The sequence below is a fragment of the Rhinolophus sinicus genome, linkage group LG02 (genome assembly GCF_036562045.2).
Source record: "Rhinolophus sinicus isolate RSC01 linkage group LG02, ASM3656204v1, whole genome shotgun sequence".
Classification (NCBI taxonomy): Eukaryota; Metazoa; Chordata; class Mammalia; order Chiroptera; family Rhinolophidae; genus Rhinolophus; species Rhinolophus sinicus.
In genome coordinates this window covers 78722527-78749968 of record NC_133752.1, presented here as the reverse complement: position 1 = coordinate 78749968, position 27442 = coordinate 78722527, and the positions used below count along the sequence as shown (strand labels likewise).

At 37.3% G+C, this 27442-nt stretch overlaps 1 protein-coding gene across 3 annotated transcripts in view; it reads left to right on the top strand.

Moving 5' to 3' along the window:
- CORIN (corin, serine peptidase) overlaps positions 1-27442 on the top strand; it is a 201080-nt gene that overhangs the window by 110353 nt on the left and 63285 nt on the right. For all 3 annotated transcript variants that reach the window (XM_019741053.2, XM_074324644.1, XM_019741052.2), the window contains one exon: positions 20579-20692. In XM_019741053.2, coding sequence (XP_019596612.2) covers positions 20579-20692 — 114 coding nt within the window. The remainder of the gene's footprint in view (positions 1-20578; positions 20693-27442) is intronic.

Below are 27442 nucleotides of genomic sequence, written 5' to 3'. Positions count from 1 at the left end.
CATGGTTCTGAGATCTGAGTTTCCACACAAAACGTTACTTTTCCTTTAGGCAAATTGAACACAGCATCTCTTCTTAAGGGGCAGGCATCTTTTTGGTCTTGCCAATTTACTTTTCAAAATATGCTTTAGTCCCGATTTTCATAGTATTCCTATAGGAATTTTGTTTGCAACATCAATTACACCTACTAGTATTTGTCTACTTTCCATTATAACGAATATATTCTCTCTATATAGTTTCAAAAAAATTATTTTTTCAGTTAAGATTCATTTTTAACAAGTGTGAAAGTGGCTTCATTTTCATGTACTTTTTAGTAATATTTGTAACACATCAACATTTTTGTGCGATAATTGAAGACTGCTTTTTTCTTTAAGTTGATGCATAGAAATAAAATGCCTAGTATCAATATTGAAAAGCTGAAGCTTTACTAATAGCTGTATTTAGCTATAAATTGAAACTGCATTGCAAGTGAGCACATGTGAATAGAAAAAGTACTTTACATATTTTATATAATATATATAATATATATAAAATATATACAATTTATGTATTTATAAAATACATATGAAGAAAAAAGTATAGGAAATGACAATGGACTATAGTACTCAGGCAACAGCTTTAATTGTATTTCTGACAGATAGAAAAAGTGTTTCAATGCTTTTTGGCTGATACCATTAGGGCTCCATGAGACTCAGAGCCCTTTGAATTGTAGAAGTCGTATACATAAAACTTTCATAGTTATAACTCAATCTGTTGTACATCAATATACCATCATTTTATCCCTTTCTTCTTCCAAAGTCATGCAGTAATACCAAAGTTTAGGTGTGTAAAAGCACTAGGATAAATCAAATATTGGGAAAATCATAGTTGTTTACACTAAGCACTGAATTATATGAATGAGTCATTGTACAAACTGAACAGATGTTGGGAGCAAGTTGGCACAATGTAGTGAACCTCATTCTCATCATATATTATTGGGTTCCTCTTTAGTGCCTCCAAGGGTAGACGTGCTTTTTAAAGAACCAATTTACGACTAGGGAGCAACATAAAGATTAGGGAAAATAGAGTACTATATTTAGTTCAATTGAGTATGTCAAATGACAATTTGAATAGCTCCCTTAAAATTCAGATGTTGAAAAGCCTTCTACGTCTTTACTTTCTTTTCAGGAAGGGTACCTAATGCCAAACAGTTGCAAAACTTAGTCTTCTCTCAAAGGCTCCCTAGAGGAAGCTTGAACAATATTCCTTAGCAAACGCATCCCAAACTATCATACTTCTTAGGAACAGGAAATTTGTCTGTGCCTCATGTTGCAGCATAGGTATTTCTTTGCATTAGCCCTTAGTGGAGAAGAAAAGGCATTTGGGCACCTTCCTCCATGAGATTCCCCCTTTATGTGTCTGAAGAATATTATGAAAATTGTGGGCATGGAACTAGTTTCATCGAGAGGTTCTTGACACAAAGTCAGATATAGTTTTGGTGTGTTCTTACTGCTGGTAGATTAGTATTCCAGGTTCCATGAACACACTCTTTGCTTCTGATATTGAGGACGTTTCCCTTGGTGAGATGGTAATGTGCTTTCAGTTTGTGGTAATCAGTAGATTTTATTGGGGCAAGCCACTTCTCTGAGCCTCAGGTTTTATTTTATTTTATTTATTTTATTTTATTTTATTGGGGAAGGGGAACAGGACTTTATTGGGGAACAGTGTGTACTTCCAGGACTTTTTTCCAAGTCAAGTTGCTATCCTTTCAGTCTTAGTTGTGGAGGGTGCCATTCAGCTTCAAGTTGTTGTCCTTTCAGTCTTAGTTGTGGAGGGCGCAGCTCAGCTCCAGGTCCAGTTGCCGTTTCTAGTTGCAGGGGGCACAGCCCACCATCCCTTGCGGGAGTCCAACCGGCAACCTTGTGGTTGAGAGGACATGCTCCAACCAAGGTTGAGAGGATGCGCTCCAACCAAGGTTGAGAGGACGCGCTCCAACCAACTGAGCCATCTGGCAGGCAGCTCAGCTCAAGGTGCCGTGTTCAATCTTAGTTACAGGGGGTGATGCCCCCCATCCCTTGAGGGACTCGAGGAATTGAACTGGCAACCTTGTGGTTGAGAGCCCACTGGCCCATGTGGGAATCGAACCGGCAGCCTTCAGAGTTAGGAGCATGGCGTTCTAACCACCTGAGCCACCGGGCTGGCTCTTTACTTACTTCTTTAGGTTAGAGTACTGTGCTTTTTTTCTTAGTGTTTTGTGTTTTAGTTATTCTAACGGAAATAAATTGTATAATTTAATGCTTATTGCTATTTTAGTTCTCTTCACTGTTCTTATTTAGCCAAAATAATTTAGAATTCCAATTCTTTGAATAATCCTACTTCGCTTTCTTAGAGCTTCCTTCTTGCTTTATCCCAATTACCACTGAGGAATATAATGATCTTGGGGCCAGGATTGATCCTTATCCAACATTTAAAAATATTAGTCACAATAGCAATATTTAAATATATACAGTCACTCTTTTGAGTTCCCTTATTGCCATCCAGTTTTTACTGTATTGACAACCGATTTGTTGATTTGAAATTATACCCATAATTTTCTTTTAGCTAATGAGTTTGTCAATTTGTTCTAGATCAGAGATGTATACATAAACTACAGCCCATGAGCCAACTATGGCCTGCAGACTGTTTTTATAAATAAAGTTTTGTTGAAAAACAGCTATGCTCATTTATTTATGTACTATTTGTGGCTACTTTTGCTCTACAGTGGCGTAGTTGAAGTGTTGCAACAGAGGTTGTATGTATTGCAAAGCCTAAAAAATTTATTGTCTGTCCCTTTAAGGAAAAAGTTTGCCAACCTCTTCTACATTAACTCATATTTGCTTAAGAGCACTGGATTGGACATTAAAAAACTTGGGTTCCAGTCCTGCCTCTACATTTGAATTAGTCTGGTAACTTTGGCCAAATCATGTTGACTGTCTGGACTTTGTTTCTTCATCTGTAGGAAGAGGAGGCAGGGCTGTATGAATACCAGTCTCTTCCAGCTTTAAAATTCAGGAAATCAAATTAACCTTGTTTTACCTAAAGTAATGTAAAGTTAATTTTTTTCTCACAGTTTAAGTTTTGGGTTTGTAATCATCCCTTTTGACTATATTAGATATACATTCAAATGTTTCCTAAATAATCAATGACATAAAAATAATAATTTAGCTTGCCTATGTGAGCTCAATATGTGCCAAGTATGGAGGCAGGTACTTCGACTTATCTTTTTTTTTTTTAACTTTTATTTATTTTAAGTGTGTTTTTCCAGGACCTATCAGCTCCAAGTCAAGTTGCTGTTTCAATCTAGTTGTGGCTCATGTGGGGATCGAACCGGCAACCTTGTTGTTAAGAGCGCCGTCCTCTAACCAACTGATATAACTGGCCGCCCTGACCTTATCTTTTCAATCTTCAAAATATCTCTGCATAATTGGTGTGTGTGTTCACACAGCTGATAAGAGGCAGAACTGGGACTTGAATCTGGTTCGAGTGGTAAAGTTCCATCTCTTCCCACTGTAGCAACACTGTCTCTTTTCAGGCGCCATCTCTATTTTAATTCAGTCATTTGAATGTATGGTAGCATCTCCCTCATGCCACCTAAATAATTCAGAATACAACCAATGATTAAAAAAAACAAAAAAGATTAACAACCAAATAGATGTCCACTCTGCCATTAAAAATATTTCCCAGCATCCTCTTTCATAGCCTGTTCACTTTTACTTTTGAAACAAATCTAAAAACTTGCTTTGTTTTTGGTTTGCCTGATCTCTATAACTAATGCAAACAAATTAGAAATGGAGATGGGTAGAACTACGGGTGCAGGTATCTCTCTCTACACCAGTAGAGCTGGTGACTGCTGAGAATGCATATAATGAGGAACAGTAATACATTCCAAATGACAAGAGCCTAAAGCAGGCAGCAGTCTTATGTAGCTCAGCATAGGGCCAGTTTACCCCAGAAACCTCCCAGTAGCGCTGGGAAATTTTTGCTGCTCATCATAAAGACCTTGGAGCAGCAAGGAAATGTTAAACATTAGCACATTCAGTTTAAGAAGGTGGAGTACAAGTGTTCTATTTCACAAACCTCTGATAAAATTATGAAAGATATTAAAAATGTTAAACAGATATACTTGAATTTTTCGCTAGGTGTGATATTTCCTTTCTTAAAAGTGCCGAGCAAATGAAATACTGCCAAATCCAGATTATTTAAGTAATTTTCTCCAGATTTTCACCGAGTTCATCTCACTTTTCTTTGTTATTTTCTTATTCATTGGTTACCTGCTGAAAACAGCACTCTAGAGATAAGTAGGTAATTGAAAGTCTGAGGTTTTGGTTTCATGTATTTCCAGATTCTCTCCACACCTAATTAAGCTTTAAGATTTTCCATTACCTCTTTTTATTCCCAGTAGCTTTTAAAAATTTTTGTTTTCCTTCTTCTTCTTCTTCTTCTTCTTCTTCTTCTTCTTCTTCTTCTTCTTCTTCTTCTTCTTCTTCTTCTTCTTCTTCTTCTTCAAAGTAGAAGCCCATTTTATTTCTCAGTTTTTGAAAACCATCTTGCCCCACTCCATTGTGTATTGTTGATTGTAAAGTTAATCTTGCAGGAGGGAAATTTAATTCTTCTATTGCCAGGCTCTTACGGGGGTGGGGGAGTGGATTTAGTGGTTCTTCTTTTATGTTTCTCTCTTGTACTAAATTCTTGGTTTCTTCTTTCTGATGCACAGGCATTTCCTTCCATGTTGATTCTCTAACTTATCATCTCTAATTGTATACTTTGGGGAATATTTTAACACCTCACACATTTTTTGAGGTAATATTTTATATAATTTATTTTCAGAAAAATGTGCTAGAACTACTTGTGGAAGCTGAGAGATTTAGGGACATTTAACTCATTTATTCCTCATACATGGGGAGGGGGGCGGGTCAGGGTACGGAGGGTTGTGGCCCACTGATACCACAAGCCTGACGTAGTGTGCTTCCTTAAAACAAATTTCTTCTTTGTTTTGCTGCCCATATTATAGTGTCAGTTTAATAATGTACATAATAATAAAGAAGTTAAATTTATCAGAAACTCACTTGATGTCAGATATGGTGCCTAATGGTTTGCATGTATTGTCAATCTTCACAATTCTATAAGGCAGGTACAGAAGTACAGGCAGCCTTCAGCCAATAAATGGGCTACATTTCAAAGATATATTTGCAAATTAGTTATATCAAACATGAAAGATATTTTCTCACAGAAGCAATGCTGTGGGTACATCTCTAGGCTGGGGTGAATTGCCACAGCCTGTTAGACTCATAGCCAACACCTATAAATGAATGTCTCTGTGGGAAGGTACATCCAGAGTCCTCTTTGGGATGTGATGAACTACCTTCTTCCTCGGTCCTAACTTTCATACCAGGGACTTGACTTTATTCTCAGATCATCGTTATGGATAGATGGACAATGGGAATGAAACCTCCCAAGTTCAAATCATTTGGATTCGCTGTAGAAAAACTAACCTACCATAACAAAAGAGATCCTGAAATACAGTGGCTTAAGGAAAACAACATTTTACTTCTCTGTTAAGCCATAGATCCAAGATGAATTTTGCAGTTTGCCAGGTCAGGCTTGTCCTAGGATGTCATCCAGAGACTGGCGTTCCGTACATTTTTTGCTTCACCATTCCCTAGACCATAGTCCTTACCTGAGTGATAAAAGCTGGCTGGGTCTTCTCTCTGTGCTCTAGCTTGTGGGAGGGCAAAGAGAGGAAACACAGAAGCAAGTCCCTTTTAAGCAGGCAAAGTAGAAAAAGAAACTGCTTATATTATATTGTGGAGAATTTAGTAATATGGCCACACCTAGCCACAAAGGGGCTGGGAAATGTGTCCTTTAGCTGGGTAACCATGGGTGCACCTTAAGTTCCATTACTATGAGAGAGGGGAAGAATGCATTAGGACGAACAGCAGGCCCTGCCCTATCACGGTGGTGGTTCTCCTGTCTAGACAGTGACTTCAATAGGATGGAATGTGCTGGGTATGGGAGAAGAGATGTGGGTGGAGGATGGATACAGTGGTCCAGAGGTTAGGTTTTGAGGAACAGTAGGATGCTGGGACTCATGCCATTGTCACTTCTTAGAAGGACTTGTCTACGTTTTGATCCTCACCACACCCTCTCTGCCTTTCTTTTTCCTTTTTGGAAGTATGAGGGCAGGGCTGGCTTCATGGGCTGGTGATGTCTGTAGTGGCACAGAGGCCTGTGCTCAGAGGGGTTCCAGGCTTGGTTTAATGCTCTGCTGTCACTGTCTTGACATTCTTAATAACTTTATCTTTATACTTGTGTTTTGTAAGTGAGGTCTGATGGACAATGGAATGTGTGTGAGCAGCAAGGATATGCTAGGTGGTAGCATGTACACATGTGGGTATGTGCCAGCTGGCACAATGGGTGCTGAACCTGGTGGCTCAAAGCTCATGCACATGCCTGGGGACTGTCTAGAACCCCATAGGGTCCCAAGGTGGCTGGGCCAGGATCTGGGCCCAAATTGGTGGCCATAATTGTGCTGCAACCACAGAAGCAACAATGGAAAGAGGTTTTGAGGATGGTAGTAGTAGCCTGGGCCCTGGGGTTGAGGAGGGCACCACATGGGGACTTGTGGGAGGCCAGCTTGGTCAATTATCCCTGGAGCCTGTCCCTGTGGCATCTGTGCAAATATCAACTCTCCAGCCTGAAACTCGAGCCAGGAGCTGCTGGTGCTTGGACAGCAGACTTTGTTAGTAAATATCATACAATAAAAGCATGTACATGAACATTGCAATAAAGCATTTATCAGGGACTTAGTATTATTCAGAATTTTCCAAATCCTTGGTTTTGAATGCTGAGACGTTGCATAACAAATATCCACAGGCTTAGAAATAGAAATTATATTTTACCATTGTCAGTGGAAAATAACACTATTTTCATGTTAACAAAGAGGATAATATAAAACGGAACTTTTCCTTAAAATTGACAATACAGTCATACAATGTATAAACAAGTATTTTGAGTTATATACAAATTTTGAAGCCACTTTGAATTTTTTGTATGATCTAGCTCCACAATTTACAGGACATATCAGAAGAAATATTGAAATGCCATTGTATAAATTTACATATAAAATTAAATTCAGACTTACACAAAACTGATCCATATAATGAGTTAAATATTTTTATTAAAATTGCTCCATGAGACTCTTCAGCTCTACATATACTAAAATTTGTATTTCAAAATAATTTATCAGAAATCCAACCCAATGTTGTCACAGCCTACAAAATATTCTTAACAGCAACAGTAAAAGTTACATCCAAAAAGAGATCCTTGTCAAAACTAAAAATGAATAAAAATTGTGTGCAATCTTGCATTTTTGCCCAGCAATCATGCCATTTTCAATTATATGGATTGAAAATAATGTTGCTAAAAATGTACATTTTGATGAGTTAATAAATGAATTTGCAGAAAAGTGAGCCAGAAAAAATCACCTTAGTCATGTATTGTTATTTATTGTGTCATATTAAATTATGACACAAAAAATTACTTTGGTGTAATTTGTTAAGTTTATGTTGTTCCTCATACGACGTCTGACAATTAAGTTTGTGAACCTGTTGCAATGCTGTTGCTAACCTCTTTTGATATCAAAGGGATTATTGATTATGAATTTGTACCAACTGGACAAACAGTTAACCAAGTTTACTATTTGGAAGTGCTGAAAAGGCTACATGAAAAAATTAGACGACCTGAACTTTTCTCCAACAATTCATGGCTCTTGCATCACAACAATGCACCAGCTCACACAGAACTGTCTGTGAGGGAGTTTTTAGCCAGTAAACAAATTACTGTATTGGAACACCCTCCCTACTCACCTGGTCTGGCCCTCAGTGACTTCTTTCTTTACCCAAAGATAAAGGAAATAGTGAAAGGAAGACATTTTGATGACATTCAGGACATCAAGGGTAATATGATGACAGCTCTGATGGCCATTCCAGAAAAAGAGTTCCAAAATTGCTTTGAAGGGTGGACTAGGCGCTTGTGTCAGTGCATAGCTTCCCAAGGGGAGTACTTTGAAGGTGACCATAGTGATATTCAGCAATGAGGTATGTAGCACTTTTTCTAGGATTAGTTCTCAAACGTAATTGTCAGAGCTCGCATATCACTATTACTGCTATTCTGCTTTAAACAATAAAATATTTTTAAAGGAAAAAAATTTATATTTTTGCCCGCCTTTGGTCCCTGCTGCTCCCATGTTGACCCTTGGTTCTCAAGGGCCTTTGCCCTGTTATGTCCTTCCTGAGAGTCCCATTCTTTAGATTCCATGCTTTCCCATTTTTTTCATACTAATGTCCCAATATCTTTTTAAAAAGATAAATATATAAAGTGCTTTCTCCGAAGGTATTATTGTACTTGCTGATAATCGTTTTGCCTCTTGTGTGTGTGTGTGTGTGTGTGTGTGTGTGTGTGTGCGCATGCGCATATATGTTTTTATAAAGGTGTGCACACTATTGATTACCTCAGGCAGCGGAAGCGTTGCCTTTAATACATCTTTGCATTGTATAGTTTCATTTGCTAGAACAAGCGTCTATTATCTTTATAATCAAAAAATAATTTAAAAAATTATACAAAACACCAACAAACTAATTCTGTTTATGTTACCTATTTACAGTGGTATTTCTCCCCTCATCTATCCCTCCATATCCCTCCTAATTTGCTGCTGGAATCACCATATCCCTTTGGCTATCCACCTGGCATCTGACATACCAAGTGCAACAAGGACTAAGCATTCCAATTCATACATTTCTATGATACTACAAGCTTTTATTACTGGCACTGAAGAGTTTTTCCTCTTGGTTTTTCTCTCACTTCCCACCCTCCTTTTTTTGCTGCATCTTTTAGACTATAAGTACATATACCTTGGGATTCCTTCTGCTGAGTCTTGGGTAATCCTATGTTCAAGTTTGTGCTCTTGTGTTGTCCTTCTCCCAGTTTCCATTCAAGCAAATATTTTTTCTAGTTCCTGTAGTCTGGAACCATTATGATTCTAGAAGAAGTGCTTTACAGGCTGTTTCCAAAACTCAATACCATCTTCAATAGCTAGATTCCCCATACAGAGGGGATTTGAGCAACGGGAGAATGCAGCAGTAGTTGGTAGAGTAGGTTGAATCTTGACCACCATTTACCACCTTTCCCTTCCAGACTCCCTGGCCGGCTTTCTGGTCAAGGCTGAGGGGCAAGGTAACTGAGGGAAACCTGAGGAGAGACTTCCAAGGCCAGGTCATGGGGACAACTTTTCTGACCAGGTGTGAAGGTGGCCCACTGTAAGCAGGAGGGATGGACTCCTTGACTGTTGGGCTACTTGGGTACCCTCCCTGAGGTGATGCCACATACTGGCCTTAGGCAGGCCTAAGGGCACATATCCAGCCCTCCAGCCTGCATCTGTGGTCTGACTTTGTCTCTTAATGTCTCTGTAAAGCCTTATGATTTCTGCCATATCCAGCCCTGTGCCTTCTGCAGACAGGCTCTGGAATTCTTCATTGAATAAATAAGGAGTCCCCAGCAACTACTTTTTAATTGAGGACTTTTGGCTTAAGTTAAACGAGGAAAACCAAACAGGAATTTCAACTGGGAAACATTTTAGGCAGGGAGACCTCCCAGAAGCCCTTCGAATCAAGCCAAATTTTATAAAGTATTTGGCCTCCTTTTCTGTCTATATTTGTAAGTGGCCCTAGAATGGCTGTCACAGAATTTTCTTCTGAGGATAGTTGCTGAGAAAATTTGGCAGTTTTCTTTAGAATTCTTAGAACAGAGAGGTTTGGAGCTTATGATACTAACACTCAGGAGAACTTTTCTACAGTCATGAAGAGTTTCATTTCAATCTGGGTGCTGTGGTGAGACATTCTAACAAGCATTTGTAATGAGGTTATATTGTAAGGAGATCACCTGCTGTAAAATACATTTCGATTTTACAAAAATCACATTATGTGTAATGTGATTCTAAAAAATTCTAAAAATGTGTAAAAATGTATAAAAAGCCACTTGAAATAAAACTGGCTGAGTAAAAATTGAATTTCTGAACTTATTGGTTGTTATGAGAATGGGAGTATCAATTCTGAAATAAATACACAAAGTACATATTAGCATTCCCTAATGCATTGGTGTATGAAGATTCATATTTTAAAGTCTGTATTTAAAATAAAAATTATTTTAAAAAGAAATATGATTTTATTTTAACATAAATACTGAGCACACTTAAAATACAGTTGTTTTCAAATTCTGTCACACACCTGGATACTTCCCACAAGTATATTATGGGTTCTTTGGTTTGGTTTATGATGATGTGGTCTCCCTCTGGTGTTAAGAATTCTACTGGCCTGAAAGTAGTCACCAAATTTCTTCCCTCTGGCATTTCACTGAAACCTAAATCTGGAAAACATCTTGAGAGATCTTTTCCTCTATTCCGTCAAATACAGATCAGGGTATGTATTTTATATTTTGACCGTTTCAGCAATGTGGGAAGCTTCCTTATTTTAACAAAAATGAATCAACCTGTCTTTCCTATGGTCTTATCAAAATCAGTTTTCACTGTTAGGAAACCTGATTTGGTTTCCCTATCTCTGTGGCCTGTTTTTAGTGTATTTTGGCCAGAATGTGTCTCTTAATTTTGGCTATGGTATTTTCCATCTGGCTAGAAATGCTCTGGGTTGAATGCAAAATTTATTTAGCCCATGCCATGTACATACATGTCACTCTTCTATGTCCTATGGCTATATCAGGAAATAAAACAGACACAAATCACTGCCCTCATCTAATTTCTGTTCTATGGCACATATACATATGGTTTCTAAAGACACAAACCATAAAGCCTGGTATATTTAACCTTACACGTATGTAAGAACTTTTGTATAGCCAAAGAGATTACGAATTAAAAGACAAATAAATGATGGCCTGGGAGAAAAATAATTGCAACAAAAGGAGCTCCAATAAACTTCCTTATTTGGAAGAAAACCAATGGAAAAATGTGCCAAAGATATGAGTAGGTTTCAATTGTGAAAGGCTTTTCAGTTCTCTGTAGTAACAATTGGCAGAAGTGGAATTTCAAATTTACTCAGTTACAGAAACAAGTGAAAGATGCCCTTTAGAAAGCAAGATAAGTCACTCAGGTAGAATTCCCTATGAATCTCCAGGTCTCACAAGGTGAGGGCGTCAGGCTGAGTTCTTCCCTCACAGGGTCTATGCGCTGAGTATGGCTGCCACCTTGTGATCCTGTTTGGAACTGCATGCTCCCTACCTTTTCCCCAAGTGGGAGAACAGGAACCTCTTTCCCAGCAGTACCCTGAGCTCAGTCTCCCAACCCATCCAGCACTAACGACCCTCACATCATAAAGTTTCCCAGGATTAATTTAAGCACATTAGGTTGATCAGCAGAGTATTTTAGACAAGACTACATCACTGTCCAAACTACAGTTGTAAGAGTTTACAGTGATCGGTACGTTGTTTTTGACTTGCTGTTGTCTGCAGCAATGTCTTTCCTCCCTCAGGGATAAAGTAGACCATTTCCTACTTGACCCAGGTCTGATCTTAATACCAGATTATTTGCTATACATTTGCTAGTCCCTGTATGTCTTTCTTGAAATTTTGGCCTCTCTTTGAAATTTCACCTCTTCCTGCCTTAGTTTATTCTGTCCCCGAGTGGATCCCTATATCTTGTTCACCAGGAACATTATTTCTGTTTACTGGTACAAAGGAGCATATGAATCCTGTGAAGATTTTGGAAAAATTTTTAGCGGTTCCCCTGCGACTCCCCCCACTCCTCCCCACTCCGCGTCCCCCCCCCACCCCCCCCCAGAAGCTCTGAGCCCTTGGGTGCTGTGTACTCAATCTTCTAGTCTCAGCAATTGGCAGCTGTGACTCTGGAATGCAAGTTAATTAAATTGTGCTTACATTTCGTTTTAGGCAAGATTGCTTTTTTTTCCATGTTAGGTTTTGTCTGTGTGGCTTTGTTATATACAATCCTGGTAACTAGGGATCCTAGGAGAGATTTTATGTAGCTGCACTGTGAAAGGCATGCAGTGGTAGAAAATGGAGGAAGCATGGAAGAGAGAATTCAGAGGACACCTCTGTGTTCCACCAGTAGGTAAATCATTTAACAGAACACAAATGCCTTAACAGCAAAAATCAGCTTTCCTGGAGCAACTTTCCTGACTTCCTTTTCTGTCTATGAGTCAAAGAAAAGTTGGGAGCTCTATCTTTGGGTGTTGTAATATCAGTTCCTGTGTGCGTTGATCTCTGCAGAACCATGTTGTTTTCCACTTATCTTGGTTGTCACAAACAATCCAGCTGCTTCCACCTTCCAGGTCTGCTGTATCCACAAGTGGGACCCTCTCTTTATTTGCAGGTTAACCCTTTAAGCACAAGGCTTTTTTTTTTTTTTTAACACTCTGTGATGGGCATCTTCAGAAATGAATGGCCCAGTTCCCAGCCTTAGTAAACAGAACATACTGGGTTTTACCAGATTCGGTGCCAAGAGCTTGGTATCCATTACTGATTAATATGCTCAAAGACAATCCCAAAGCAGAGGGAATTTGGTTAACAAAACTGAAGCTTCAGAAGGTTAAATACCTTTCCAAAGCAGCACAGAAAAGTAGTATATTTATTATTTATTATATTTGTTTATTTAATAGTATATATTAGAAATATATTATATAATGTATTTATTATGTATTATATATTTATTATAATACTATGTATAATATAATTACTTCTCTTGTCTGTAGATTCAGTCAATATCAGTATGGATATTAGGGTGAATGTTTATGAACTAGTTTCCTCACCATTAACATTTTTTAATCATAATAACATTTAGAATTCAAGTTACTGACTATTTGGGGTTGCTTTAGGCTTAAAGGGTCAGGTAGCCAGAAGTATCTAGGTTTTCCCAAACTTGCCTTGACCCAACCAACGGAATTTGTGCTATCACCAAGGGCTACAGCATGGGGGCAAGTGAGTGGGGTTTGTTGTGACCAGTTAATAGGATGGAGAGTAGATTGCATCTCGGGCAGAGCTCTCACCTAGGGCTTCAGAATCTTGGAATCTGGCTCCTGGCTTTCTGACCTGCAAGATAGGTGAGATCCTACAGTATCCTAAAGATCAGTGAATTTTTCAGAATGATAATGCTTTGGAATATTCTGTTAAAGTAATTAACAATAGAGAGTAGGTGCAAAAGTGATACAGTACAGTCTTTGTGAGATTGGAAGTGAATTTCTAGATACTGGGGCAGAATTGTAATCTGTACTTGAAAGATATTTTTTCAAAGTTATTTTCACAGTAAATTTTCAATATACGTGTTTATTCTATTTCTGAGTCTCAAGCCATATAATATTGCAAAGTCATAGACAATTTATTCCAGCTTTTAGATTGTCAATACATAAAATGGACTACAATAAAAGAAACTGAGATTGAAAATAAATTTGGTTCGAGTTGCAAATGAAATCCATAAGCAGTTAACTTGTAAAATGAAAGCAATCCAATTTGTGTAGCTTAATAAATAAGGAAGATAACATGAAAGAGCTCTTCAAACTGATTATTTTTCTTCATTCATCTTCTCCTAATGCTTACCATAGATGTTGTGACTGAGTTACACATTTAATAAAGGTCTGGGAAAATGTTAATATGTATAACTTTTCAGATATCACCATCTGCATGTAAGAGATTATTTTCTTTCCAAATTATATATACCTCCTTTATTTCTGTTAGATTTATATATACAGATCTAACCCTTTTATAAGAAACATCTTACCTTTGTTTGAAGTTGGTCAAAAGTAGTATACATATTGTTCTATTATTGTCATTTTATGATTCAAAGTGAATAATTATAAAATGTCATTTGAGATAGGCTTATGTTTAGAGAAAAATCTCAAAATATTTTAAAATATAATTAAACGATCATTATTTGTTTAGAAAATAACATGTTTATTTCCTAAAGCAAATTCAGAAAGTAGCATCCCTCCATCACTAAATGTTTGAGTAATTATCTCTGAATTTAGAAATCTCTACCTGTCTTGTCTAGAGGGTATAAGCATGCAGTTTCTAAATCATCTATGTTCTTTAGAAAGTTGAAGTTCTGTTATTGCACTTATTTGAAGGAAATAATAAATAACAGAGTACTGGTGTACTTCTTATTTTCCAATGATTTTTGACAAAATGTCTTCAAAGTCCTTTGTGGGACTTTTAGACACTAAACCTTAAGATAGTAAACTATTATATCTTTTAATTTACTTTTTTCTATTATATCTTTTTAATTAGACAATCCTGTTTGGAAGTTTCTTTCCTTCTTTCCTTCCTTTCTCTTTCCTTTATCCATCCATCCATCCATCCATCCATCCATCCATCCATCCATCCATCCATACATACATACATACATACATACATATACCCCTCTCTCTCTCTCAAATGTTGAATAAATAAAGGTTCTTTTTTAAAAAAGTTTCTTTAGACTTGTGCTTGGCAGTCTATTTCTGGCAGTCTCTGGTCATAAAGCTTGACTTCCTGCTTTTTGCTCTGCTTTTTATTTTGTACTATGTCCACTTAGATTTGAAATCTACTGAGCAGGGTTTTGTCTAACTCCATTTTATACTCTGGTTTTACTTGACATGTTGAATGATGACATGAAACTGCTCTCTAAACTCAGTTTACATACTGTTTCCTATCAGAGTGCTACCAGTTATAGATCAATTTTGGTTTCCTGCTAATGATTTTTATAAATTTCACAATAACTGATTTTTATATGGAATGATAGATCTTCCACCATGCTGTCTGATAGGCAATATGTATATTTAGCTCTTGTTTGGGAAAATTTATGCTGAAGGCCAGGTGGCAAAGTTTCAAAGCATAGCTTTATTTCAGAGAGAAAAAAAAAATTATTCAAGGAGTAACTTATTCTTGGGGACATTTAATTGGGGGAATTGCTTTGGATTTTCTTTGAAATTTGTTTCACGGAAATTGTTTCTCAGTAAATGTTATAGAATGGTGTTGAGGGAGTTTGAACTAAAGACTTGGATTGTAGTTAAGTGACTCGTTTTACCTTGTCTTTGCAGCAAGGTGATCACCACTGATCATAAAAGAGAAAGTCACTGTGGCACTTCTATTTTTAGAATATCTAAGTTAAGAGCTCTGTAAATGTGTTCATTCAACAGGAATTTACTGCCTACCATATACTACCTTGGAACAAAGACGTGTAAGTTAAATGTTATCCCTACTGTTTTCCTTGCCCTCTGGAGTATTTTCAAAATAACAGGCAGAGATCCTTGAAAATATAAGTCAGATCATACCACTCTTTACTCAAACTTTGTAGTGATTTTTCTCTCTAACTTACAAAGCCCTTGTAGTCGGGCCCTCCCTTCCACTCTGTCTCCTCTCTTCCTACTCTCTCTCTCTCTCTCTCTCCCCCTCCCTCCCTCCCCCCACCCCCATTCTACTCTAGACACACAGGCCTCCTTGCTCTTCCTGACACCTGCCAGGCATGCTCCTGCCCTGATGGTCGTTGCATTGGCACTTCCTACTGCTGAAATCTTCCCGTGTGATTTGGTTAACTCCCTCCTGTCTTTCAAATTGTTACTCAGATGTCAACTTCCCATGAGCCCTGCCCCAGCATTCTAATGAATTTGGGGAGCTGTCTTACCCCACCCCTACATTTCCTATCTCTCTTAATCTGTTGTATTCTTTATTTTTTTCTACATAGCACCTTTTACCTTATGACCTAACATACAATAATTTTCTTATTTATTACCTTCATTGATATTGTCTGTCTCTCTAGAATATAACCTTCACAAAACAAGGGCTCTACTCTGTTTTCAGTGATGTGCCCTCAAGCTCCTAGAAGAGTGCAAAATTGGCTAAGTGAATGAGTGAAAAACTTAGAGAGCAGCATAACCTTTGCTGATTCCATGTGGTAGATGGAGGAAGTGATTCTATTTCCCATTTCTCAGAAAACAACTTGAAATATCCCACTAGATATTTCTGTTTTCCAAAGGGTTTTCTCTGTACTGTGCTCCTCCGGGAAGCTCAACCAACTTTTTAAATGTATCTCTCCCTCATGACACTGCCCAGCGCACTGGTTCCCCTCTTTCCCCCCAATGGAATCCTCACTCTTGACTTACACAGAGCTTGCTGATATAACCCACACATACCTACCCCAACCATATGAATGTTCAACAAAATGAAGGGCTTTCCAGTGAATATAACTTAGAAGGCAGGTTGAAGACCAAGTTTACTTACTTGAGGACAACTTTGTATTTTTTTCTCTGCTCTATTGCCTCTTATCTTTCACCCCAATCATTGTACCAACCTATTATGCCCAAAGATATAGTGCTGTCCTCAGGAGGAATTTTTGTGTTCGCTGCTAGGAGATTACATTCATTCTTTTTCTTCTAGTCAAATAACTTTGTAAAAGGTAAGCGCAAAATTGTTGGCAGTAACTTAACTTCAAGCAGAATGTACAATACAGGACTGAGAAGCTCTTTGTACAGGCAGGCTCAGGAGATGCTGCTCTAGTCCAGGTTGGCTTTTGCTTCAGAGGTAGAGTTGATTGGAGCTTCAGATTTTAAACGAGGGCTCAAAGACAGGGCGAGTGAGGACACTATACTGCCAGAGATTAATTTCTGAAGTAAGCAATTTCTGAAATAGACTCTAAAAGTTAACAACCAGAGTAATGAGAACATTTGCCAATATCAATGCTGCCCGTAATACATAGGCAGAGAGAACTGAGAGGGCTGAAAGCAGTTGCAGAAAATCTAAAGGTCATTTCAGGCTATGGAGGCTGTTTCAGCAGACTGTTATCAGAGACAAGAATACCAGAAAGAGCTGGTCATGGTCATGGGTACATACTCTTTAGAATCCATGGAATTCTGAAGTCCGGGTGATTCATAATTGACTCCATCATCTGGACATGAAAACTAGTATCTTAGGCAATACACTTCTGTATATTGCTATGGTTGCATTAATAGTAATTAATGATCGCATGTGTAAATGTAAACTTTGGTGATGGAGCATCTTTACTTGGTAAAAATATATCAGATGATGATCAGTAGACTATATGCTACATGAAGGTGGGGAATTATTTATTGTTTTCTTCACTGATATTTTTCCAGGTGCTATAATAATGCCTAGCACAGAGTACATGCTCAGTAAATAATTGTTCAATTAATGAATGACTCTTCCATCAGTCAATCTGCCATTGATTTAAAGTGCAGTATATATCTCTTAGAATTATAGTGATATTAATGTAAATGGTGTCAAGAATGCATGGCATGGCCTTATCTCAGGGAATCTCCCTTTGTCATCTTAAGGGCTAAACCTAAAGGCTGTTAGAAGACGATCATTATAAAACAGTGAAATTGATGGTTGCAAATCTCTACAGAAACTTTTTAATAGCTCTCTCAATGTGTTGTCCAAAAAACCCAGAGCTGATGGAATGTGATCTCATCTGGTCCAATATGCCTGAAGGACAGACATGTATCTTCCATTTAAAGAGAAAAATAAAGACAAGTTTGAACTTTTACTAGAACTTGGTGCCCCAGTGTGAGGGATATAAATGATAAACGTCTAAGTTTTTTGTGCACCTGAAACTAATAAAAAAAAGAAAAAAAAGAACTTGGTGCCCTTGATCTGATCACATATCAGGTGATTTCACACCTACCCCTGTGTTAGGAACAAGGATTGGGTGTGGTGTGGAGGGTTGGGCCTGGACCCCGGACCTCGCTATCCTGGGGTGGTTTTGACCTTTTCCTGGCAACATGGCTTTGGGTAAGTGCTGTCTAGTTCCTCTATTTGTAAACTACCAATTCCCCCCAAGGAAGATATGATAGAATGCCTACCTGTCTTCTTCATGGGGCTGTTTGGAAATTCCAAATAAGATGTGTGTGAAGGACCTTGCTAGCTGAACCGTTTTACACAAATAAAAGTGGAAATTCCTTATACAGGTTAAGGAAGAATCCAACAGAGAATATACAAAATTTATTCTAATTTTACAAAGATAACATTGATTAATGTAGCTATGAACTTCTAAAGAAAGAATAAAGAAACAATTGACAATGTCCTAAAACCAAGGGCAGCCACGCCTCTCATTGAGGAACCACAAAAAAGACTTCAGTTGCTGCTGAATCAGCCAAGACATGGATAGCTAGTGATAATCAAAACAGTGCAAGCAATGCCGTGTTTTAAATTTGATCCAGATTTGATATAACCATACAGAAGAAATGGCCTTATTGGAGTAAAATATATAGGGTCTTAAAGATGAATTCTAGATGTTAGGAGATATTTAATGTTGAGCTTTCAGCTACATTTCCAAAGAATCATCAGAACCATAAGGTAGGGAAGGCAATAATTCTTCTGAGGCCCTGCAGCTGCTGAAATGCAGACGGATGGAATTTATGTACTCTCTTGTATAATACAGAAACAATCTCACAGTAGGATAAACACTTATTCCTTGAAAATTTTTCTCTTAACCTTAGAGAGGATATTGTATAGACTGACTGGTAAAATCTTAGTGTTTTTCATTTTATATCTGGTTTCCTGCGTACCCTGTAGGAGTCTGTATATGTAGCTATCGGAGGGAAGTTCTGTGCTAAATCCTCTAAGACTGCACAAAATATAAACCTGTTTCATATTTTGGCAGTTGAGGTCCATAGATGTAATTGGTATTGATATGGAAATCATGGGGTATAATAGAAAAGCAGACTTTCGTTGCTGATATTTTAAAAATTACACATGAAGTAGCATCATAAACTTGAAACTTACCGAATCAACCAGTACTTAATGTCGAGCAAACTGAAACTGATTTCCTTGATAACACTGGGAAATAATAATCCATTCATTGAGTTTTTTTCCTCTTTGCTTTGTGGCAATATATTGTGCTCCACTGAGACTGAGGTGACTTGTTCCCATCAAATATTAATTTAGAACATTCTGGGTACCAGCCTCTGTGCTGGGGCCCAGGAACATGGGCGATAGGACCGACTTGGGACTTCAGCCTAGAGCATTCAGTCTGCACTTTTCTGTATTTCAATTCCTGAGTGAAAATATTGCATATTACCTGGCTCCCTTTAGTTTGTCAACAGGAGTACATAGTTCAGGGAATGGTGACAGTGAGCAAGCAACTGACCACACTAGCTTTTGTGGAGGGAGTTAGACAGAGACAGAAATTTTTAAGGGTTGTATTTATCTACAGTTACTCTGAATTGAGAACTCATGAAAAAAGTTAGTATTTGTTTTTCCTGATTCATAAAGTAAGACACGGTCATTATAAGAACATTTATAAAATACAGAGTAAAAATATAATGAAGAAGATAAAGTTTACTTTTAATCCTAATACCAGAGATAACCACAGTAACCTTTGATATACTTCTTTCTAGGCTAAATTGTATTATGGTTTTTTTAGAACCACATGGTGGTTTTCCACTTAAATTATCTAGAACTTTGTCCCAGGACATTAAGTATTTTCTACAATATACTTTTTAATGGCTACAATAGTATTCCTTCTTAAAAGGTACCAAAGTTTATTTAACCAGTTGCCTACTATTGCAAAATTGTTATTTTGTAGTTTCCTCATCATAAATCATGATGGTATGCATATCCTTTAAAATAAAAATTTACATTTATTCATAATAATTTCCTTTGTATGAAGTCCAAGAAATAAGATTGCTGGGTCAAAGTTTATGCACATTTAAAAGGCATTTGATACACATTCCAGATATTTATGTTTTAACACCCATTTTGTTGAATTGATTTATCCTTTTATTTAAATAGTTTCCCTTAAAAAAAACTGTTTTGTTTTTCATCTTATATCTATTGTCTACTGTAATTTTGAAACAATTGATTTGTTGAATTTTGAGAAGAAAATGAGCACCATAATACTGAAAACAACAAATACTAAAATACAACCATTTTAAGGAAAAGAAAAGAATTAAATGTTATTAGCTAATACTATTTTACATTCTTTATGCAAAAATAAACTTCGATATTTTTAACTGGTAATTTTATTAAGGCAAGTAAATGTATTTCGAATACAGGTTCCTGGAGTCTCTATGCCTGTGTTGAGCACAATTCAATTGACTGTTTTTACTGTAACTTTGTGGAACATTGAGTTGTGTTTCGAAAGGAAAGTTTTTTTTTTTAACCTTGTTCAATAAATAGCAATTCACTCTGAAATAATTGTCAGTTATTAAGAAAAACACTCCTATTTGGTATTTTCCACACAGCAGTTGTACAGTTGATGAGGCCATTCTCTTGGGCTCTGAACATGGATGGCTGTCCCTCTGCAAGCTCACGGGCGAATTTGCTTTTGCTTTTTTCAGGCAAACATTCTTTGTGTTATTCCCAAGTTTTTTCACAATTAAGGTAGTAGAGGGCCAAAGAAAAATTGGTGGCGATGAAACTGAGGGAATTTGGGAACAAATCTGTTGAATAACAAGGGAAGGTTTTCTTTCTTTCTTTCTTTCTCCTAATTTAAAAAGGGGGGGGGGGAACCCTTATTCTGACATTATTTTTCTGTCTTTTTTTTTTTTTTTTCAGTGTTCTGTGGAGGAGGCGAGAACTTTCTGTGTGGCAGTGGAATCTGCATCCCCAGGAAACTGCAGTGTAATGGCTACAACGACTGTGACGACTGGAGTGATGAGTCTCATTGCAGTATGTGGCAGACTGTTTGGGGGTCGTCTGGGGGCACAGGGATTCTATTCAGTGGCCTAGAAACCAAAGCCATTCCATTGTCAAGTCCTGACAACCATTAGCATTTGCGTGGACTACTTTCAGTTTGCCTTTCTAGGGTGGGCAAACGTGTTTATCTTCCCCCTGTGTGACAGCAGTGTGTTTGCACACCTTTCAAAGGCATAGTTTCATTAGGAGCTCAACAGCTAGATGCCACATTGGAACAGATCAAGGAGTGAAGTGTTTTTGCATAAAAGGTCTTAAAATCAGGGGAAGGCTTTTCGTTTATTTTGTTTGGGTAAGGATTTTTGTTTTTGTTTTTAAAGCTTTATGAGTATAAAGGTCAAGTTTTTGAAAAAGGACATTTTTAATAGGAAAATTTTTCACCCTCATGATTCTGAACATTCATGACACAGCAGCTGCAAATCTTCTTGTTTGTTTTTGCTTCCTCTAAATCTGAAGATAGTCAATGGCATTAACTGTTTTAAATCCATGGATCAGTGGATTCAACCTTAAACACCCTCAATTTATTTACCATTGATTTGATGAGTTGTTTTGACTGAATTGGACAGTAGTTTGTCCGATATCGTGTTAGTCTGCTTGGGCTGCCATACAAAATACCATAGACTTCATGACTTAGACAGCAGGAATTTATTTCGCACAGTTCCAGAGGCCGGAAAGTCCAAGATCAACGTCCAACAGGGTTCAGTTTTGGGTGAGAGTTCTCTTCCTGGCTTGTAGGCAGCTGTGGTCACAGGACCTCTTTAGAGGGAGAGAGGGAGAGTGGGCAAGAGAAAGGGGAAAAGGGAAAAGGAGAGAGTGAAAGAGGGAGAGGGAGACGGAGAGAGAGAGAGACACGAAGATAGAGACAGACATTAAGATAGGTTGGGGAGATGCTCTGGTATCTCATGCTCTTCTTATAAGGGAACTAGCCCTATTGGAGTAGGGCCCCACCCTTATGACTTCATTCAACCCGCATCACCTCCTCATAGGCCCCATCTCCAAATATAGTCATGTGGTGGGGGTGAAGGCTTTAGTGTACATACGAACATTGGGACGACACAAACATTTAGTTCGTAACAAATATATATTCAGATTTCAAGTCATTTTGCATTTATGTAACAGAAACAAAGGAAAGATTAGCCTGAAGAATACATCATAGGATCTGCATCCAAAACAGACCCATATGCAATTGTGTTGTAATTGCTTTTTAATGTTTATATGATCAGCAATAGTTACTAGGGGGAAAAGCTGTGTTGTACTCCCTGTAGGAGTTGCCAAGGCTTTATAAGTGCTCACGACCGGGGCCCACATTTTAGATTCCTCTGGTCTGTTTGCCAAGTGGACCAACTTTTCTTCCATCTGAAGGGTTAGGATGCTTATTTGTCATAACTTTCAAAAGGCAGTATATCATGGTAACATTTCAGGTCAGTGTTTTCCAAAATGGTGTTCCATAGTACTCGAGTCATGAAAAATGCTTGAGAAAAAAACAGCGTTTGAGCAATGCTGTCTTTCAGAGCTACTTCTTAGATAGTTACAATACATATTTGTACCTTAAACGTTTTAAGAAATGCTGCAATTAAAGAAAAAACAACAATTTTGCTTAACTTGGTAGTTTCTCAAAATTATTTGTTCATATATACCCTCACCTTTATTTATATATTTATTTATTCATTCATGGATTTATCTATTTTGCATTTAAGATAGAACATCTAAGCATCCTGTAGAGCTTCAATTATGTCACCTATATTTTTGGAAACATTTTCACGAAGACATTTGTTTTTATAACTTAGAATTCTCTCTTTAGGAAAACCTATAGCAGATGATTTTACATGAAAGACATTTTTATAGGATGTATATTTACACTGGGGGTATTGCTGTGGACTTAGGAGAAAATATTGTACAAAGAACGCACAATAGGTACTGAAAACTAGTTCAATAGAATTATATCCAATTTGTGGGAATTGTGGTGGAAGCTCTTGTTTGTCTCCCAGTTCTGGCCCATGTTATGGCGTTATTCAAGTTCTGCATGTGCCTCTGCCCCCAGGGGTGGGCCAGCACTGGCTCCCTCATTACGTTCCTCTGTTGCACTGAGCATTGCGCTTTAAACAAGAGCTTTCTGCCGCATTTGTTGAAAATGAATTTGAAGCGTTAAATTTGAACACTGTCTTGAATGGGTTATAATCTAATGCTGTTTTCTCTAAACTGTGCTGCCTTTGACTTGCTCTTGTCCATAAAAATCCAGATTTGGTGAATGATTATATTCTGATCATTCATGTGACAGGAAAATGTTTATTTTGGAGGCTCTATTATGGTTGGGAGATCATTGTCTATTACGGCAGCACTCCAGGTATCTGAGACTATTTCCTGACTTTCTCCCCCAACTAATTTTGTTGAGTTTATCAGTCTCTTCCGGAGTATTTGTAGAAGGAACAGATTTCCAATCACCTGGAACAATTTTAGTGATGCAGTGAAAAGATTTTCGAAAATGAAGGAAAGTTTCTTTTAAAAATTCCTAGCTCTGAAACTAAGCAGGCTACTTCTCCACCGCTGGCTTTTGTTGTTGTCAAGGCTGGTTGAACAGTGGCATTTCCAGGAAGCCTCACATGCAGGGATTCTCGTTCAGGTGGTTTCCCAAATGATGTTTCCAGGGATGCAAGTAAATACTAGAAATAGTTCCATCAAAATAATAAAAAAGAAAAATAGTTTATTCTACACTGAAGGAAGAAGCTTCAGATATCTGGAAAATTCACTTCTGTTTAGCGGCACTCTGATCATGCTGAATCAATGAAACTATTGAATACGCTTGAATTTCTGCTATGTATTAAACATGTTCTAGATACCTAGTAAATATAAAGACTGTTAAGATATGATTTCTTTCTTTACGAAGCTTGTAGTCTAATTAGGGAAATAACATACATAGAGATTATTGAATGTGGTATTTTAGAAAAAATATAGTAGAAGAGATCTCTCAAAGCAAACGAAGAGTGGTGTAAACAAAAAAGTTCAGGGGGTAGGTCCTGTGAGTTAGGAAGAGAGCAGGGTCACAGAGAATTGGGTTGGTGTGGAGAGAGCTAATGGAAAAAATGGGATTAAAGCTAGGCCTTGGACTGAGGTGATGTCTGGATACCCTGGAACAGTGGTTCTCAATCGGGGGCATTTTGCCTCCTCAGGGACATTTTGTAATGTATGAAGACAGCTTTGATTGTCACATCTGTGAGGACTGGGGGCACTGCCACTGGCATTTAGTGGACTGAGGCCAGGGAAGCTGCTAAACATCCTACAATACACAGGGTAGCCCCTCCCACCACAAAGAATTACGCGGTCCAAAATGTCAACAGTACTGCGGTTGAGAGAGAAATCCTCCTCCAGAGCTAGAAGTCTTTCAACTATTGAGTTGAAAGGACCCAGGTAGGCAAGAAGCCTACTTCATCTCATAGCTCTGCTATTAATGAGCTAGGCAAACGTGGGCAAACCATTTAACCTCTCTGGTCGTCCCCAAATGAGGGGATTTATGGGTAGCAATTGAGCATCGCTATCTGAATCTTGAATTGAGGCAACACGTTTGTGTTTATAGACTCACAGAGACTAAGCAAATTCAGTGAAACCCTTGATGAAAGGTTTTTCTGTTCCTTAGTTTTCTCCCTTCATGTAATGATAATTTTAAGAGACAGAAGTTAATAGTGTGAGATGCCAAACTAAAATACATATTAACATGCATGAACTTCAGAAGTAACATTTTGTATCAGGGTCTCATTAAGAAAAAAAAATCTGTATCTAGAAAAACATCTACCTTGGGTCATACAAAATTATGCTTGTATTGAGCAAGAAAATCACAGCAAGTAGCTTTTGAAAATTTTGATTTGTTGGCCCCAATTGTGCTGACAACATTTCTTTTCAGTCCAAATAAACATTTATCCCAATAAAAGAAGGCACTGTGATCTTTGCTATTTGCTATGTATTTCTGGCTGTGCAGTGCCTCTGGTTAAGGTTTTGTGTGTTTACTACTCACACAGACCTTAGGGAGGTAACAAGTTGTTTTCCAAAGCAGCTAATTTTATACCTAACCTCTGAGAATGGCTTCTAACCAAGTAAGCCATAACAGTGGAAAGTTGAATCTGTACCTGTGTGAATAATGAGGATTTTTTTAATACTTGAGTCATCGTCATTTATGAACTTATTTAATAAATGATAGCATTAATTTAAAAATATCTCCAATGAGGTGTCTTAGTATGAATTATTGGGGATCTTAGAGTGGGCCTCACAGAGGACACGTTAATCTTTGGAAATTTTTGGTGTGTTCTCAGGTTAATCAGATTCTGAAAGGAGTATTTGATTCCTCAGTCCTACAATAAAAAAATGAAAAAGAAAGTGAAGTGTACAGCTTAAAAAAAATTAACTCATATGGCTTAAAATCTGCCACTCCTCCACCCTGCCCCCACTTTCAGGGAAATGCAAATAATTTTGCACTAATGATCAAGTTGAGAACCCTAGTTTTTGCTGATTCTAGTATACTGCTTCAAAACTTCTCATAAGAGTAATTTAGACAAACAACATAAAACAAAAATCAAAAAAGATCTTTTACAACTTCCCAAGGAAACGTATATATCTTTATGCACAAACTCCCAACTCCACTTGGCCTGCTGGAGCACTAATGTCATCATAACGTTTCTGCTCAGCTAGCATGTGTGCAGTAGTCCGTCAGCTGTAGGGTGCAGGGTGGGGAATTAGCGCCCTCTGCTGACTGGGAGGAAACAGTACTGTCAAGGTAAAAACTAGGACCTCGTCTTAGTTCTTACATTTTCTCTTACGATGGTCATCCTCATTGGAAAATTAAACAGCCTGGGGGAAATTTTAAAAAGTACTTACAGATTTCTGCATGTGCATGAGTGTGAGTATATGTGTCCGCATATGTGTGTTTGTGTGTATACATATAGACACTCGTAATGAAGGAGCTGAACAGATGATTTCCAAGGCCTATTCCATTCCTAAAATGGTGTGATTCTAAAAGTATTTAGTAAGTTCTTTTTAGAAGAATAGAGCCCGTTGTATGAGATACAGGCTTCTGCTTGAAGAGAAACAATCAGCTGGAATTCAGAAGACTGGACCATTGGATTCTTCATCTTCATCAGACAAGTAGACTGATCCCCAAATGTGCCCTCATTTCTCATCTCTTTCCTTTGTTCTTGCTAGTCCCTCTACCTGAAACATGGTAAAGTTTTCATTCCGTCTATACTACTGAAATTCTTCCCATCCTCCATGATCCCTCTCCAGACCTAAGAATCTATTTTTGCACTTATTTCACTTTAAAAAGGAAAAAGATAATACATTTAAGAAGTCTAGTTTCTATTCAATGCAGGTTTCATTGCAACATATAATAATTTTAAATATTTTTAAAACTTTATTGAGGTATAATTTATGTATCATTAATTTAACCATTCAGTTTTAGTAAAGTTATAGTTGTGCAACCATCACCACAATCCACTTCTAGAACGTTTTCATTTACCCCAGAATTTCTCTCCCACATATTTGCAGTCAGTCCCCAGATAATCACTTTGACCTCTCCAGCTAAACACTGCTCTGATTTCTGTCTCTATAAGTTTGCTTTCTATGGGAATTTCATGAGTGGGTCACACAATATATAGTCTTTGTATCTGGTTTCTTTCACTTAACATAATCTGTCTGAGGTTCATCTATGCTGTCACATGTATCAATGGTTTGATATTTTTAATTGCTGAATAGTATTCCATTATATGAGTATGATACATTTTGCTTATCTATCCACCAATTGTAGAGTGTTTAGATTGTTTCTAGTCTTTGGCTATTATGAATAATGCTGCTATGAACATTCACATAAAGTCTCTATGTAAATATGTGTTTCATTTTTCTTGGGTGGATTTATAAAAGTAAAATTCATGAATCATATGGTCAGATTATAGTTAACTTTATAAGAAACTGCCCAACTGCTTTCTAAGGTGGCGTTTATTAGTTTACACCCCCACCAGCAATATATGAGAGTTTCAGTTCTTCTCATATTTTACCAATATTTGGTATTCTCTGTCTTTTTTATTATAGCCATTTTGGGTGTATGTATTATACATATACTCTAGATATGAATCCTTTATCAGAACCATGATTTGCAAATATTATTTTCCAGTATATAGCTTGTCTTTTCATTTTCTTAAACATATATTTAGAAGCACAAATATTTTTAACTTTATGAGGTCCATTTATTCTTTTTTTCTTCTATGGCTTGTGCTTTTGTTGTCATATCTAGAAATACTTTGCCTAACACAAGGTCACGAAGATTTTCTCCCCCTAAGTTTTCTTGTAGAAGCTTCATAATTTTGACTCTTACACTTGGTCCATTTTGAGATAATTTTTGTGTATGGTTTGAGGTAAAGGTCAGAGTTCAATTTTGCACATTTGAAATCCAATTGTCCCATCATCATTTGTTGAAGAGTATTCTTTTCCCATTGAATTGTCTTGACATCTTTCACACATTATTTTATATTATATACTTGCTTACTTAAGGGTCATCGTATGAAACATTCAATTGACTTTAGTGTTAATGTTTGTGTGAAAGTAAGTAATGACTCTGTATTCTAAATACCTTTTCCTCTCTACTATATCATGCTTACCATTGACAAAAGTAGACTTTCATTATAAAGGAAACATTTTTAGGAAATGACTAATCACCATCTATTAAATTCATTGATTCTGTATGAACAT